Source organism: Manacus candei, unplaced genomic scaffold (genome assembly GCF_025592945.1).
Source record: "Manacus candei isolate 608988 ecotype Guabito, Panama unplaced genomic scaffold, ASM2559294v1 h1tg000017l, whole genome shotgun sequence".
Classification (NCBI taxonomy): Eukaryota; Metazoa; Chordata; class Aves; order Passeriformes; family Pipridae; genus Manacus; species Manacus candei.
In genome coordinates, this window is record NW_026138065.1 from 26,559,383 (window position 1) to 26,575,728 (window position 16,346).

General features: G+C 46.6%; 1 protein-coding gene across 1 annotated transcript in view; it reads left to right on the top strand.

The window, feature by feature from the left end:
* GALNT14 (polypeptide N-acetylgalactosaminyltransferase 14) overlaps window positions 1-16,346 on the top strand; it is a 96,065-nt gene that overhangs the window by 73,499 nt on the left and 6,220 nt on the right. The window contains exons 7-13 of the mRNA XM_051783590.1: window positions 1,422-1,509; window positions 2,183-2,267; window positions 3,411-3,514; window positions 7,953-8,079; window positions 10,643-10,735; window positions 12,093-12,176; window positions 13,392-13,536. Of these exons, the coding sequence (XP_051639550.1) occupies window positions 1,422-1,509; window positions 2,183-2,267; window positions 3,411-3,514; window positions 7,953-8,079; window positions 10,643-10,735; window positions 12,093-12,176; window positions 13,392-13,536 (726 nt within the window). The remainder of the gene's footprint in view (window positions 1-1,421; window positions 1,510-2,182; window positions 2,268-3,410; window positions 3,515-7,952; window positions 8,080-10,642; window positions 10,736-12,092; window positions 12,177-13,391; window positions 13,537-16,346) is intronic.

Consider the following 16,346-nt stretch of genomic DNA (forward strand, 5'->3'; position numbering starts at 1 on the left):
CATTTTGCAGTAATGCACTCAGCCCAGATGTGAAGGGGATTTTCTTACAAGAAGTTGTGCTGTGCAATGAGTAGCAGTGAAATTGAAGTTGGGGATGAGTGTCAGCTATAAGATGCTTGAGGGACAAGTTTTAAACGAGTGTATACAATCCTTTCCATGCCCTGTTCAGCACACAAAGCAGATGCTTTGCTTAAAACCTTTCCCCTGCCCTCAAGCAACTGCAGGATGCTTGGCTGTACTGGAGTGTGGCAGCTTGGGGGGCACTGTGCAGCAGCCACGATGGGTTTGATGGGTTTGAAAGGCTCATCGTGCTTGGATGTGACTTGAGTTTCCCCATGCAATACATAGATAGAGCAGACCTTGCCCTTTCAGTGAGATATTTGACTCACAGAAAGTGATGGTAAGACCCCTGACTTGACCTTGTTATGGAAATACCAAGTATTTGTCATGCTCAATTGGAAAATCTGGCTCTAGTCCAGCTCCCAGCTCATGGCCTTTGGTTGCTTCTTCCTACAGCTGCATTTGAATACTCCTTTGTCAGGACTAATTTCTAAAACAAAGTCTTTTCCCAGCGAGAGAGCAAGCCTGTGTGTGCTCAGATGCTTTCCTTTGTATGGCTGTGAAAAACAATTTGATCTAGTGAGGGTAAAACCTTGAAGTTTGAGCTATAATTGGAGTTTGGGATTTTCGAAAAGAAAAAGGGAGATAAGAGACCAGTCAAAGCTGTCAGAGTCTCTTCCTCCTGTAGATATTTTTGTTCATAACTGTTTGTATAATCTCTTTGCCCATAACAAGATGTTAATTAAATCACCACCAGCTATTTTAAATAAATCAGGTCTTCTTTTTTTAACCCTTTCACACCTTTGGCAAAACTCTTAACTGTACTGCCATAGTTTGCGCATTATAAAAAATACCTGTATTTGAGCTATGTGACTGTGTTTTTCCTCTGTCATTTCAATTGCCTGTTTGTCACTTGATTTCTGAAATCTGATCAAAAGTGAGATGAAAGGGGAATACACTGGTGAATTTGCAAAAGGCAGAAGGAACTTTGCATTCAGCCCTCCAGCCTGTGGAGGGCAAGACTGGGTGAAACCCAAGTTGGTTGGAGATGCCAGCTCAGCAGCCCAGCAGCACACTGCCCTCTTTCCCAGGACAGAGAGTGCCTGCCTTTCCAGCCTCTCTTGCTGACATGCCCCTGGCTCCCAGCAGTACCTCTGCCACTTGGTGCTGCAGCCGTTAATTCCTTGGTTGAATTGACTGATGGCTGAGGAGAAGGAGGCAGTGATGGGCACTGGTCCCTGACAATCCTGAATGATGCCAACATTTCCAGCCATCTGATGTCTGCAGCAGCTTGGAGAATCCCTTGACCAGTTTGAGTGGTGTCATCTGAAGTCATAGGTCTTTTCGGTCCTGCTTTCCAGGATCCCACCCGAGTGGTCAGCCCCGTTATTGACATCATCAACTTGGACACTTTTGCTTATGTGGCGGCTTCCTCAGACCTCAGAGGAGGTAAGTCCCAGCGTCATGCGTGCCCTGTGGGTGTCCAGCCGTGGTGTGAACATGCACTGGCCTGAGGAGATGGTGGCTTTGCACCACACCTCTGGCTCCTGCTACCTCACAAAAAAAGTGCATTAGCACTGTTCAGTGCTCCCCGCTGGCTGTTTCCAGGCTATTCTAGAGACAGGTGAGTGTGGCGTGAGCAATAGTGTTTGCTACAGTGGATAAGGCAGTCAGGCAGGAAAGAAGGGTCATGTCAAAGCCATCCTGGGCAGCACTGAAAGTGACAGGAGGAGATGGGGGATATCTAGGCAATAAATGAAGGATGCAACTGTAGCGCTTATTAGTATGCTTGTGCTATTTGTAGCATGCAGTATCCGTCAGAGTGTGTGTCTGTGTGCACAAGGGGACTAAGCAAGGTTTCAGCAGCAGCTTTAATTCTGACTTTTTCTGCCTTTGGAGTGCTTGACTTTGCAATTGTAATGCAATGTGTTGTTTCTTGTTCATACATAGTAGTAAAATATGTTAGTGATTGGACTCCTCTCCCAAGAGCTGCATCTGTGTGGCTAAAGTCATTTGAAAGTGGGGAAAATGCTTCATCAAACACAGCTTATGCATCCTGCGTTGCCTCCCAATTCATACCAATTTCTGATGTCCCCATGGCACTTCTCTGCTTTGGTTTTAGGTTTCGACTGGAGTTTGCATTTCAAATGGGAGCAGCTTTCCCCGGAGCAGAAAGCCAAAAGACTTGATCCCACCGAACCCATTAAGTAAGTCAAGAAGGGGCAGGAGGCACCTGTGGGGCAGGACAGGCTTCTCCTCTGACCTGATGTGTGTCCCCATGCACCATAGCGGTGTGTTGCTTCTTCCAGGACACCTCTGAACTTCTAATACCTATAGCAAGCTTCTGGGTAGCCTGGGTTTTGCAGTACAGCTTCACCCCCAGCACTGAAGCCTGAGAGTGCCACAAAGGTAGAAGGGATATATTTGTGGTTATTGGTGTTTTGGTAATGGTTAGGGTTTGGTGTTGTGGTTAGGGAAAAAGCCCAGTGCTGTAGGCTACTGCTCCTTTCAGCTCAGCTGTCACTTAAAAATAAAGCCTTGGCCCATGATGTCTAGGCCAAGTCTTTCCAGATCAGCACTGCTCTTCTGAACCTCACTGGAGACTCCTCAGAAATAGGGGGTGCAGGAGAGAGAGCAAAACTGAACAGGAGAGATGCCATCTGTCCTCATGCTGTGGGGTGGAGGGAGTTCTTCACTCTGCTGAAAATCTCTCCTGGCAGCAAGCCTGGTGCTGGTGTCTGCAGCCCCAGCCATGAAGCGCTGGGCTGTGAGGCATGGAGGAGACTTGTGCCAGAAAACAGCAATTCTCCTCAAGCTATCTTCTGGGTCTGCCCTCCCCTCCTCCATGGACCTTCTCTGTGCAGTTTTCTTAGCTAATCCAAAGTCTGAAAAATAATCCTGTTTTGAAATAAAGATCACACAGCTAGTGATGGCTTTTAAAAAGCCTTTCTGAATTGGCTCTGCCTTCCTCTCCCCGGTGGAATGGTGCTCTTAATAGGCTGGCTCCAGGCAAAAAGCTGGTCTGAGTGAATAACCCCCCAAGTGCTAAGTGCATTTTGGATGCTGAAGCCTACAATCAGGGCTGTGAACTTTGGGTTTGTAGGAGTTGTACTAACGGGTGCATTAGGCTGTCATTAAGTGCCAGGCAGTTTCTGACTGACAGCAAAATACCAAGGCAGCTGAAAGAAGGGCTCAGATGCATTTTGAAGTACATTGTCCTTTTTTTTTTTCTTTGTGAGAAGGAAGTACATAGGTAATGTCCCAATGATGGAAAAGGAGGCAAAGGGAAGGGCTGCTTCTGTGCATCCAGTGTTTGAAAGTGTGTCCTCTCTTCCTTACCCATTTTACAGGACACCCATCATTGCTGGAGGGCTGTTTGTGATCGACAAAGCCTGGTTCAACCACCTGGGGAAATATGACAGTGCCATGGACATCTGGGGTGGGGAGAACTTTGGTGAGTCATTCTTCTTCATTCTCTGCCTTGCTGTGTTGGTTTCTCTTTCTGAGTCATGCCAGATGGATACAAGGTCATTTTGGACTTTACTTTGAATGCTCTGGATGGTTTCCCTCACTGACATTCATAGGTTATGGTCTCAGTAATGTAAGGAATCCAACAACCATATTGTTGATGGGAATGATGGGAATTGAACAATTGCTGGGACGTGGGACTACCTGTCTTCCATGCTGCTTTGATGTTCTGTAGGTAAATACCCTAAACCACAGAGCTTTCAGCTTTGGTGTTACCCTCGTATTCTTTCCTGATCTTATTTTCCCCTTAATAAAGCAAAGATATGTCTTATTCCATTGCCAACAGCATTTCAAAGCTGTGAACTGAGGCATCAGTGCCTCCTTGAATTTGCAGAGTACCTGGAACAGTAGCTACCTCGGCATGCTGCAAATAGGTGGCAAAGTAACACAACTGCTTATCCATTCCTGTGTCACTGACTGGCTGAGTGCTGCCAGGCTCTCCATGACAGTCACTTTTCCTGCACCAAAATAATAGGTTAAGAGCTGACCTAAATTCAGTCACCTCTGCCCCTTGTCACGGGACAGGATGGACATTAAGAAATCTCCTGCATGCAAACTTGAGAGGGCACATGAAAGAGGTAACAGCCTGTCCCTTGTCCTCCTTGTCAGGTGGAGCTGGATCGGGTTGGGCTGTTCTCTCTTTGAAGCTGTAGCAATGCTGTAGATTAGAGCAATACACTGTATCCAGGAAAGAAGAGGGAGGCATTCGATGTCAGTGAGACAGATCAGAACCTGGCTTTAATAGCTTGCACCCCTGGGGAGTATGGCTAGCCAGGAAGGAAGGATCTTGTGTCTTAACACATACAGCAATGCTGTCAGTCATCCAAGGGAACAGATGCTGCCACCTTGCAGTAATCCATTTGCTGCCTGGCACTGTTGTTTGCTTCACATGCCTTGTCTCCCTAGATATATTTTATTTAGTTATATCCTATTGTGCAGTAAGATCTCACTCACTCATGCTTTCTCTCTGTGGGTGGGTATCTTGCCACCAGACTAACCCAGAGTGTCTGAGTGGGGTGGCTCTAAGGAAACCAAAGAGAGGAGTGACAGCCCTCCTGCCTCCCCCGCTGGATCAATGGCCCAAACAAAGAAAGGAACTAGACAGGAAGAGGGGGGAAGAAGGACTGTCACGCTGTGTCTGACCTGCTGTTGCCGCTTGTCATTCGCCTCTGACAGCAGCCAGCCCGAGCCGCTCCTGGGAGATGAACAGTGACAGGACAGCCTGCTCTTGGGGGAAGCTCCATCCTGGCAGCTTGTCCAATGCCCTGTAATGGCAGGCATTGTGCTCCTTACATGTGGTTATGGCCCATCCTATGGAGCAGAGCACAAGATTTCCCTCACTGTGCCCCAGAAGGCTGGCCCCAGCTGAATGTACACTGTCTGTGCTGCAGGGTGTGCCAGGACGTTGGTGTGACAAAGGAAAGCCAGGCAGGTCAACTTTGCAACAAAAAAATGCAGGTCTGCATAGTAGCAGGGCAGATCCTCTCTTGCCCATCGCCCTGAGAGCAGCAGCGTGCCTGGCTCACAGCTGCATCTCCTGCAGGCACAGCAGTCGAGGGCAGTGTGTCCCATCTCTCCTTTGTACATAAGCAAGGGCAACTGAGACCCTCCTGGGCCCAGTCAGTTCTGGGCAGGTGATGGAGAGCAGGAGCTGACCAAGCATCTGTTCTTTTTGGGTGCTTGCAGTGAACCATGCTTTTCCTGGTAGCTTAGTCCTGAGGGGATGCAGGACTCTGGTCCTGAGGAGCATCACTGCTGCTTTTAATGTTATTGACTGTGCAACTAGAGGGGGCTGGAGACTTTAGGCAAAACAAAAATGAGTCTCTTTGTGTTGGAAGAAAGACATTGTAGGTGTTTTGCTTCTTAAATGTACTTAATTCCCTCTAGATGAGTAATGGCAGAAAGGAATTGCAGGGCAGCAAGAAGTGCTAAAGGTATTTTACCAAGTGAAGGCCAAGTCCAGTGCACCCCAATGCGTATTGCTCACATCCCTCCTTGGGGCCACTTGAAGGGACCACTTGCACTGGCAACATCTCTCAAGGGTCAAGTGATGCACACTGTCATTTCCTGCTACCCTGGCTCCTCTGAGTTGACCCTGTGCCATGCTTTAGCTGGTGCCTCAGTTTACCTTCTCTTGAGGCACTTAGCTCTTGGCTGCCTGTCTGGATACCCTGTTTGTTAGCTGCCATGGATGACTCCGTGGGTCATCCCTGCTGGAGGAAACCTGTGCTTTAATTGTTTCTGCTGGGCCTAGAGCAGGATCTGCAGGGTGCAACTAGTCTGAAGCAGGGAACTCAGAGTCCTCACCATCTCATGCCTCCCCAGCACTGTGTCCTTATTCCAGACTGCAGTGCACAGAGGTCACGTCTTCATTAGGTTTTACATTAAGACCAGGCAAAGACTGAGTGGTGCAAGCCTTTCCCTTTCTGCTCAGCCTCTCTCAGGCTGAGCAGAAGGACCAGAGGAGGGGAAGGCATGAGGCAGTAGCCACGCTGTGGACCAGTCCACAGCTTCTTGTCTGGTTGTCCCCTTTTATTGGACACCCTTCTAATTTACACGGCAGCACCAGCAGAGTGGCCGGCGCTGTGGCACGTGGACAAATGAGAGCGACAGCCACATGCAAGGGGAACTGAGCACAGCAGCTTAGAGTGGCCATATCCTACCGTAATCTCATTTCCCTGCAGCTGTGATTAAGGTTGCTCCCAATGCAGCACCGGGACATGGCACAAAGGCGCCTTTGATTGACCTGTTAATACCCAGCACTGGGGAAAGTGGTGAGGCTCCAGCTGCTGTTGCAGCTCTTGCGTGTAAACACAGCAGTAAAGGGAAGGGCAGGGAATTTCTGGGAAGGAATACTCCTCCCTGCTGTGCTTTCCCACCACTGCCATTGTTTGCCCCTGCTCCCAGGGCCAGCTGTTAGGGATGGGATCAAGCCTTGAATTTTGGGCCCGCACACCAAGGCTTTGCAGCTGTGTCAGCCTCCCATTTCTATCAGCTCAGGAGCAGGCGGGTGTGTTGGGAGTGGGATGGGAGCAACATTAACCTGGCTTCCACCCCTGCAGCAACATGCAACTTGGGGCTGAGCCATGTGTACTGAGAAGGCTTTGGAGGTCCAGACTCCAATTCGCCTTTGCTCCCTGAAACTGTGAGTTGTTTTTGGAGGGATGGCAGCTTTGTAGGCCAGCAGTGCCTGCCGTTGGAAGAGGAGGAGTCCTGTCCCCACTGCCCAGTTGGCCTGCCTGCCACAGGTGCTTGTCTTGCCAGCATCCGACCTGGGGACAAGTCATCCTTGCCTTGGCATATGTGAGGGGACTGCTGGGAGCACAAGCTGGCAAAGATGATGGGTGTCCTCCTGTCTTAATTTTGTAGTTAAATGGGGGGGTGAAAATGAATTATTAGTTTTGGAGTAGATACATGCTACCTATAGCTCTTTACTGTCAACAGTCGATAAAGTAGGATTCAAAGACCCGCAGAAGCCTTTTCATTTTAATTTCATTTCTTCTCCATGCTGGTTCCGTCTGAGCATGACTTCCTGACAATAGAGCTGCAGATTCATAGCTTCATAAACATTAGGACCAGATGGGCCCATTAGATCAGTCATTCTGTTCACCCATCCTACCTCACCCAGCTCCCTGCCAAGAGCTCTGTAACTTCTGGTATCAGTTGTGCCACAGGCTCATTTTCTTTGAGAAGGGCCCCATGGGCCAGCCAGTGAGTGGCTTGGAGTGACTGGGAGTCATTTCCCATACTGACAGCTTATCCAGACTTTTGAGATAATCCCTCCCGCCACTGACCTTTGCTTGTGTGAGGGTGTGTGCCATATTGTACCACCACATTGGCACCGATGGCATAGTACCTGGGCAGGGTAAGCTCCAGTCCATCTTGGGGCAGGCAATGGATGCACAGCTCCCTGTTCAGTTTGCAAAATCAGTGCTGGATTCATAAAGAAAATGACAGTTGTAGTCATTCATAAAGAGATTTCATAGCCTCTCGTGGTGAACTTGAGAGCCCTTTGGAGGGAAGTGACTCTGAAATAGGCAGAGCAGAAGTAATTAGGGGAGCGCAAAACTGGCAAGACAATTCTGCAATGTAAGCGGGGCTGCATGGAAAGGGACCTGCTTACTGTCTCATGCTTGCCATTGTGATAGCACCTGCTGTGCTAGAGGCAGGTTTCAAGTGCACTGACTTCAAAAAGCTTGCAAGAAGCTTTGAAATGCACTTTTAAGGCAGTTTTGCCTAGGAGAGCCCCTCTGGTAATTGATTTAGCCAAGTTTAATGTGGCAGGGGATGAAGTGAGAGCTAACACTAGGATCCAGACTGCTCTAGGACAAAAAGACAAAATGCTGAAGCTGCTTCTCTTGTAGAAATCTCCTTCCGTGTGTGGATGTGCGGAGGGAGCCTGGAAATCATCCCCTGCAGCCGTGTTGGGCATGTCTTCCGGAAGAAACATCCATACGTCTTTCCAGAGGGAAATGCCAATACATACATTAAGTAAGTGGTTTGTACTTGCTCTTTTTTGTGAAACAGAATGAGGAGCTGCCTTGTAGGGAGGGAGGAGGAGAGAAGACAGGGAGGAAAGTTTGTTTAGAAAACTCTGAAATATCCTTGGGCAGAAATTTCCTGAGCCAAAGAACATACATGTTAGTACAACTGTCCTGCAGGATTTCTACAGTGTCGAGAAAATGACAAAAATAGGACAATTATATGGTACCTTCCATCAGCACAGAAATGGAGGAATGGCCCCAGCACATCTCTGACCACTAGCTACTGGAACAGCAAATGATTTAGACCTTGAGTCATCAGAACACATTTATAATGACCTGCACTCAGGCTGCCAGCAATGTCTGTCAGTACCCAGTGACCTTAGCTGCGTGTTCAGCATGGCTCAGCTGAACCAGAAAATTTGGTTCCCAAAGTCTCTCCAAGAGGGGAGCCAAGCACCTTGCTGGAGTGGGTGACTGTGCCTCTGGACTGGTGCTGTCTCTTGAGCAGAGGCAGCAATGGGGTGCACCTTGCTGGCATGTACACTGGAGGAACTGCCAGGCCATCCCAGCTGAAGGGGACCTCTCGTCAAACACAGGAACATAGGCTGAATGAGATACTGAAATGGCTGGCTGAAATGGGCTAAGATCCTGAAAACATCAGGCAAAGAAGAAGGCAATCCAGAAGTGAGAATAGGCATGGGAAAGTTGATGGTAGCAGCTAGCGAGGTCAGGAGGGATGTTCTCTGTTTTTAGACTGTGAGGCCGAATGTTGTTGCTTAAGTAAACGACAAACACGTGGGGTACTTATACTAAATGCAGGGTTGTTTCTCAGCTAACCTGCAGTTGTGAGTGCTTACACACCAGGCATTCCTTTTAGTGCAGGCTTCCCAGTGTTAGAAAGAGCCAGCAGCACTTGTGAAGACCCGGGCTCTCTGCAGCTTCCCTATCTTTTACATGAGACAACGAGCTGGGGGAGTGCAAATTACACTTCTCAGTTACACCTAATTCATGATTTCCAGCCATGCAGTGTGTGGGGCAGGAAGGGGGACTTTGTCACCTTGAATAGCCGGTGTTGAGGGGCACAGGGCATTGCTGGAATCAAGGAGGAGAGCACTATTTTGAAAGTCATGAGGAAGGCTCTTGCTTTTAGTACTGAAGTAAGATTCGTACAGAAGAGGCTGGGATGTGGCAAAATCTCTGCTGTCGACATCGGTGCAAACCTGAGTGAAAAGGTAGTGTCTGCATTGCATCACCTGCAGGAGGAGCAAGGAGAGCTTGAATGGGTACAGCTCTTCTGGCTGCTTCTCTGGCACAGGCCTCTGGGGACCTAGGGGATGCCTGTATCATGTAGGTGTGAGCCTCATCATTTATCCCCGTGTTTCTTGTAAATCCAGATGAGATCAGGATGCCAAACAAAAGAACCCTGCACTTGGGGGAAGGTTAGGTACAGATGTAAACACTGATTCAGTCATCTCTTGAACAAGAGCACTTAAACTATTTCCTTAGAGAGAGGGGAAGAAGCCCATGAATCATCAAGGAACTGCAAAGCAGTCTGGAGAAACATACCTGTAGGCATCAGGAGGTTGGATGTTGTTAACCCTATGATATCTATCAGCCTTAAACTTAATATTATAGTATATAGACACAGAGGAGAAGCAGCTTCTGGCACCCTGATGCTATGTAGTACTTCTGTTTAAATAGAGATGTTAGCAAAAAATATCTCCACCCTTCTGCCAGATCCTGATTTTTTTTCCACACAACCCCTACTTCAGAGTGAGCTTGGACTCCATTGTAGTGCTGGCTTCACATGCTGACTGTCTCCTTTTCTGGCCTCCTGGGACTTGGCTGGATCCAGAGCCTGCCCACGGCACGTGCAGTTTAGTGATGTAGAGGCACCGGCCTGCCTTGGAACAGGAGATTGGAGGACTCCCCTGGCCTGGGCAGAGATAGGCAGATAGGCATGGAGCAACAAAGATATTTGCGAGAAGAGTTAGAGCCATCTCAAGTCAACAGAAGACTTGCTGAGGTTCATAAACCTGCAGACACCTGGCTGATGTGAAAGACCGATATTTATACACTGTGGTGGGGTGGTTCCTCTTAAGTTTTGAATGCTGAGGTTTGCCTCAGTGAAATCCAGGAGTGCGATGCAGGAGAGTCTATACAGGATTGACTCAAAGGAAATATTTGCAAATCTTTGGCAAATTTTTCACCACTTTTCTGAGCTCCATCCAAGCCACTAAATAAAACACCAGGCACTCCTGCCTGGGAGAGATGATGCTTAAAAGAACCTTCAGTTCCAAGTATGGTGGATACAAATAATCCAACTGAGTTTGAAATGGTGAATTCTTCACCCAAGCTTTATTTGGCCTGATGAGTTTGGTCCCCGGAGTAATGAGGAGGAGGAGTACCTTCTCTAGTAGTAAGGAGTGGGCTGTCTCAAAGGTGATTTGGGTGATGCCAAAGACCGAGTTGAGGGTAGGAGGAGAGCAGGATGGATCAGTTAATACATTTTGGAAAATGTTACCTTGGAGGCTTCCTTGGTTTCATCTGTCTTTTGCTGCCTCCTTCAGAAACACCAAGCGCACTGCGGAGGTGTGGATGGATGAGTTCAAGCAGTACTACTACGCAGCTCGTCCCGCAGCCCAGGGGAGGCCTTATGGAAAGTAAGGATCTTGCTCTGCCTGTGCCCTGCCTGTGCCCTTCCTGTGCCCTGCCTGCTGCAGTGGGGTGTTCACGGTGACGTCTCTCTGCTGCGGAAACCCGCCTGCGTTGTTTCTGTAGTAACGCTCAATTAAATGCTAATGGTAGGCAGATGCTATGAGCACAGCAATGAGACCTATAAACAGCCAGTTTATATGCTGTGCTGGTTTATCCCAGAGAGTGAGCCAAACCCAGGTGGGGGAAAACCTTTGCCTGTGTCCCACCCTTGGCATTAGGTACAAATACTTCTGGTCCCAGAGGGGAGTTTGGTGGGAGAGTTCAGAGGTGTTGTTGTCAGCTGAGGAGAAGGAAAATCATCAATTTTTTGGCCTGCTAATGCTTTATTGGAAAGGAGCAAGTCCTTTGTATGCAGGGAGTTTGCCATTCATTCTGTGAACAGTCAGAAACACCTCCCTGTCAGGAGGACTGTAAATATTTGTGTTATATTTCTCATTTTCATATGGTCCTCCTTGCCTTAGAAAGTTTCCTGTGGACCACAGGTGGTTCCAAATCCAAACCCATATTCCTTGTAGCTAATCTTCAGTCTCCAGAATAAATAAATTAAAGTCCTGCTGACTAACCTGTTTTCACTGAATTATTATCCTACTCCCATTTATTGGCACCAAATGAAGTAACGTCTCTGTCCTGCTTTTTATAGGAGGGTGTGGAGAAGTTATCCTATGCAAAAGGAAGGTACTGGAGGCTTCCAAGTACTCTGTAAATGCCAGCTCATAACAGCTTCACAGGCTGGCCTAGGGAGGAGCTGGAGTTTGGAAAATGTCACTGTACTGCCTAATCCCTCAGCAGAAATTTTGTCATGATTAATGAAAGAAAAAAGTATTTCACCATGAGATTAACTTCTGCTGACTTAAAAATGTGTTTAGGTGCTCTTGGAATCAAGGCCTCCTGTAGTCCTGTAAACTAAGAGTAACTTAGTATAGTGAATAGCATATATTAATTTCCTTGTACGTTAATATAGTAAAGTAATGCTTATTGCATATAGTAGACAGCATACATTTTTTTACTGATAATTTTTAAGTGACTGCACTTTTCTGTTGATCTATTTATGTGCCCAACTTCAGACTCCTTGTTAAAATGGCAATATGTCGTCATGCCATTTTACCAAGTGAGACCTCCAAAGAGATGGGGATCAAACAACCTCTCAAGCTCATGCAGAAGAAAGCAGAAAATAGAGCTGCTGATGCTCTTGTGTTTGCCGTCTGTGCATATCTGTTGGATTTCTATCAGCCTCCCTTTTTGGTGTGTTGGGTCTCACTTAACTCATTTCCATTGCATCTCTATGATATTTTCTTCCTACAGTGTCCAGAGCAGAGTGGAGCTGCGGAAGAAGTTGAAATGCCACAGCTTCAAGTGGTACCTGGAAAACGTTTATCCCGAACTTCGGTATGGATGTGCCATCTCCACCTGTCTCTAGCAGGCCACTGGCATGCCCCATCCCTCCTGCCCCACAGAGCTTCCCTCTTCATCTCCAGTCCCCCCATGTCCCCCTGCCCCAGAGACTCAGGCACCCCCTCCCTTGGGCTTCACAGAAGGGCAAAGTAAATTTTGTGCTGGCTTCAAATACAGTGTGCCATGCTGCAGGGCCAGGAGTTGGTCTTCGAGTATCCTTGTGGGTCCCTTCCAAGTCAGGATATTCTATGATCCTGTGATTTGTGATCCTGCTTTCTCTAAACAATCTTATAGACCTTGCAGCTCTTTGCTGTGGGATTGATGAGGGACAAGACACCAGTTATTCCCATTTACTCTCAGGGATTCATTAGATGTCCTCCTGCCCATGCTGTGGGACAGGTTGCATAGGGAAATAGCTAGTTTTCCTCTCAAAAGTATCCCAAGGCAGAAAATCCACCATAGCCTCTGCTGGGCTGTTTCAGTACTTAATGACTCTTGCTTACTAAAGAAGCACCTAATTTCCAGTCCTTTCACACTGTTCTGTGGTACTCAAGGCTTCCCTGTTGTGAAACCATCCACTCTAGGATTTTATGACTTGTATTCAGATAGCTCTGCCTTGCTTTGCTTAATATCCACTTCCACAGTTGCTTTTGCACAGATATTTTTTAGTTACCAAAATTATTCTAGAAACCGTTGCATTCATTCTCCTATCAGGAGCCATCCTCAGAAAGGGTGGAAAAGTTCTGGAGGTACTGCCAGGCACCCTGCTGGTGCAATGGCTAAGTGCAGAATCACTGTGTGAAAATGGTGATTTATAGCTGTTTTCTTGGGGGTTTTTTGCTGTATGTGGCATTACACAGCAGCATTTACAGGGAACGCCAGGGCTCTGTGACAGTGTGTTATAAAGTTCCTCACTCTTGTAAGCTGAAGGCTGACCTTCAGCCTGCTCAAAGTCTATTCCTTGCTCCTCTGTTTGCCTTGTGCACTGTTATTTATTTTTTCCTCTTGTAAAGGTCAGCCATCCATCTCCGAGCGCTGCTTCTGCAGCGTCCCTGTCCGTGTACTGCTCTCAGTGGTTCCGTGTTGTAATAGATCTTGCCACTCCCATTTTGTGAAGGTGAAATGGTGTGACCTTACCCCACTGAGCCTCCTTTGAGTACTCCGTGGGCCTGGGAGAGTATGGATGTTGTTTAAACGCTGTTCCCACAGGATTCCTGAGGAGTCACTCTATCAGACTGGGATGATCAGGCAAAGACAGAGCTGCCTGGAGTCACACAAGTCTGAAGACCAAGAGCTCCCCATCCTGAGCTTAAATCCTTGTAACAGCAGCAAGGGCACAGTACCAAAGGCACAGGTAAGATGTGTTGTGAATCCCCATGATGCTGGATGGAGAGAAGCCTCTGGGTCAGCTTCAAGGTAATTTCTTAAGTTTGCTAAAGCTCTGTTGGAGGATTTACCTGTTCTGACAGACCCTTTCCTTAGACAGCATGTTGTTAAACCTTGGTAACTCCACCTGACTTAGGTGGAAGCCCTGGGCAGCAGCAGGGATTGGTGCAGGAGCCACAGTACAGTGTGGACCACTCATCTCTGTGCCAGCCTCTGCTGACCACTTACTGCCAGGAACCCCACACGCTGCTCATCTGCGCAGCTCAAAGACAAAGAGAACTATAATTTCCTCTCATCTTTCAGCCTTTTCTCTTTCAGAATGCACTGAATCGCAGTGGTATTTATAACTTCGTAGTCTGCATTCTCTCAGTATTAGATTGCCCATTAAACTAGTGAGAATTTAATGAGGACGATCTCGTTTTTTTCCATCTCACTGAGATGAGAAAAAGCTGTATGAATTGGTGTTCTCAAAATCACAGCCCAGGAAACATCAGAGCTAAGAGTAGGCTCATGTGCCTTGTTGCAGCAGAGTTTCTGGAGCAAGACTCTGAAGACACAGCTACAAAACCTGCCTTTCCTTCAGCCTCCCTTTGTGATTTTGGGCATGTCAGTAAGTTCTCTCACTGTTCCCATCTATAAAACAGGGAAGATAACAATCACTTGCTTCTCCACTGTTGCTGTGAAAAAATTTAATAGGCAATGGTGTGCTTGCTTCCGCTTGACTGTACATTCTTAACCCTTGTGGTTACACATTCAAGCCAGGTAGCTGTGCATATAAAAGGCCCAGCCTGGGGAGACTGATTTGTATGTGCAAAGGAAGCTTGTCATTATGTGCATCTCTTTCAAATGCAGTTGCATGCCTGTCTTTAGGCAGGAAAATAATATCTGTTTCACAGCATGGTAAAATCAACAATGATTACTCGAATATTAGTCAGTTCAGAAAATATAATGAATATAATTGTGAGTGTCACACAGTTAACACTTCTTAAGGTTTCACTGGTTTCCAGGTTCTAGGATTGTTTTTATTTCTTCCTCTGCTACGTGGACTTTTCACATAAACAGCAAGAAAAGCAAGCTAATGAGAGGAGGTCATCATGTTTTGCAGGGCCAGCTCTGCAGAAGAAAAGAAAAATGTTTCAGTGACAATTGCAACTTTAAATGAATTGGATGTTTTTTTAAAAAAAATCTGGGAAAATCAGAATGAAAAATGCTGCTACAAGCTAGCATTTCAAAATGAAATGGTATTGGTCTTTCTGAAATATCAGTTTGATGTGGTATTTTAAAATGAGAAATGTCATGCCAACAAGTTGGATTGTTTCATTCCCAGCAAACACATTTTGTTTTGACATTTCTATGCAGTAAATTTTTGGAATTTTTCATGGCACAAACTTTTCAGCTTCCCATTCTGATTCTGCAGCAGTTTGCAATAGGTCAACACTTCCTGCTGGATGGCAGCTCCATTTCTTGTGCACATCCAGGACTAACTCTACAAGGGAACGGAAAAATACACTGCAAACAGATTGCAGAATGCCTATACTCAGTACACAACAGGAACAGAGAAAAACCTTTTCCTTTTATCTTTCTGTCTTTCTAGGATAATTCTCTGTTACTTGTACCCACAGAGACTATTTCAGATTAAAGCGTGATATTTAAACTTTCATAGAAACATATTTTAATGACACAATTGTTACAAGACCACCTGAACTTGTGGATGACATGGGTGTTATAGTGACCAGGCTGTGTAGGATCGATTATGCAGCAGTCCTGACTGCTACTTAGTTTTGCATTTGATATACCATAATAGAGCAATAATCTTCACTTTTAACATATTGAAGTCACATCTTGTTTGCCCTAAGCTTCATTATTTGAAAAATAGGTTTAGTTGAGTCAAAGCTGTGCTTTCCTGGCATTCAGTAAGTACCATGGAAATATCCTGGCCATCCAAATTCTTTATTTTCGCTATTACAGGAGCAGTAATTTGGTTGCTTTGATTACCTTCCTGTATCTGTCTCATTGCTAGGCTCCCCCAGCCCTTTAGCAACATTACATGCATGAAGTCCTGGGACTGGGTGTGAGAAGATCTGAGCTATCATACATTATCATGGTTTAAAGAGAGAGGCAAAGGAGCTGTGAGATGGTAATGAGTTGCTCTTTATTTTAGTTCTTTCTATCTGTAGTGCAGGGAAAGGATGTTGTGAGACCTCTGGCTACATCCATAGTTTGGATAAATTGAGATGAATACTCTGTGGTGAAATCAGATTTACACCCTTAGCAGGTCTCACAGACCCTCCCTGGTGGTGTCTGGTGTTGGCCTTGAATTACAAAAAAGGGCACTGAGGCACAAAAAGACCCCTTATCTTTGTGTAGGAGAGCTCTGTTCTGTCATCCTGGGGATCCATTTGGCCCTTTCTGTTCCAAAAGGTCTGGCAGTGGTCAAAGTAGGCTCTGTCCCTTGAGATGGCTCTCAGAGGGCTCTTGAGTTATTGACTGGCAGAGATCTTTGTGCAGTGCTCATCCCCAGGGCACAGCGGGCTCTGCCTGCACTCCTGCCCACTGGAGCCCTTGTACTCTATGCTTTGTTGCATCTCATTTGCTAAATGAAGAGATTGATTTAGTTTTTCACAAGAGAGATGCATCTGAGGGAAAATAATTGATCATAATTTTGTCCTCATCTATCTAATGAAGATGTGAGTAGTTGGGGGTTTTTTCCAAGTCAAGTGTCAGTTGATATTAGTTCACAAAGTTTGGAACAGACATCTGACTCTGGGATTTATTTAA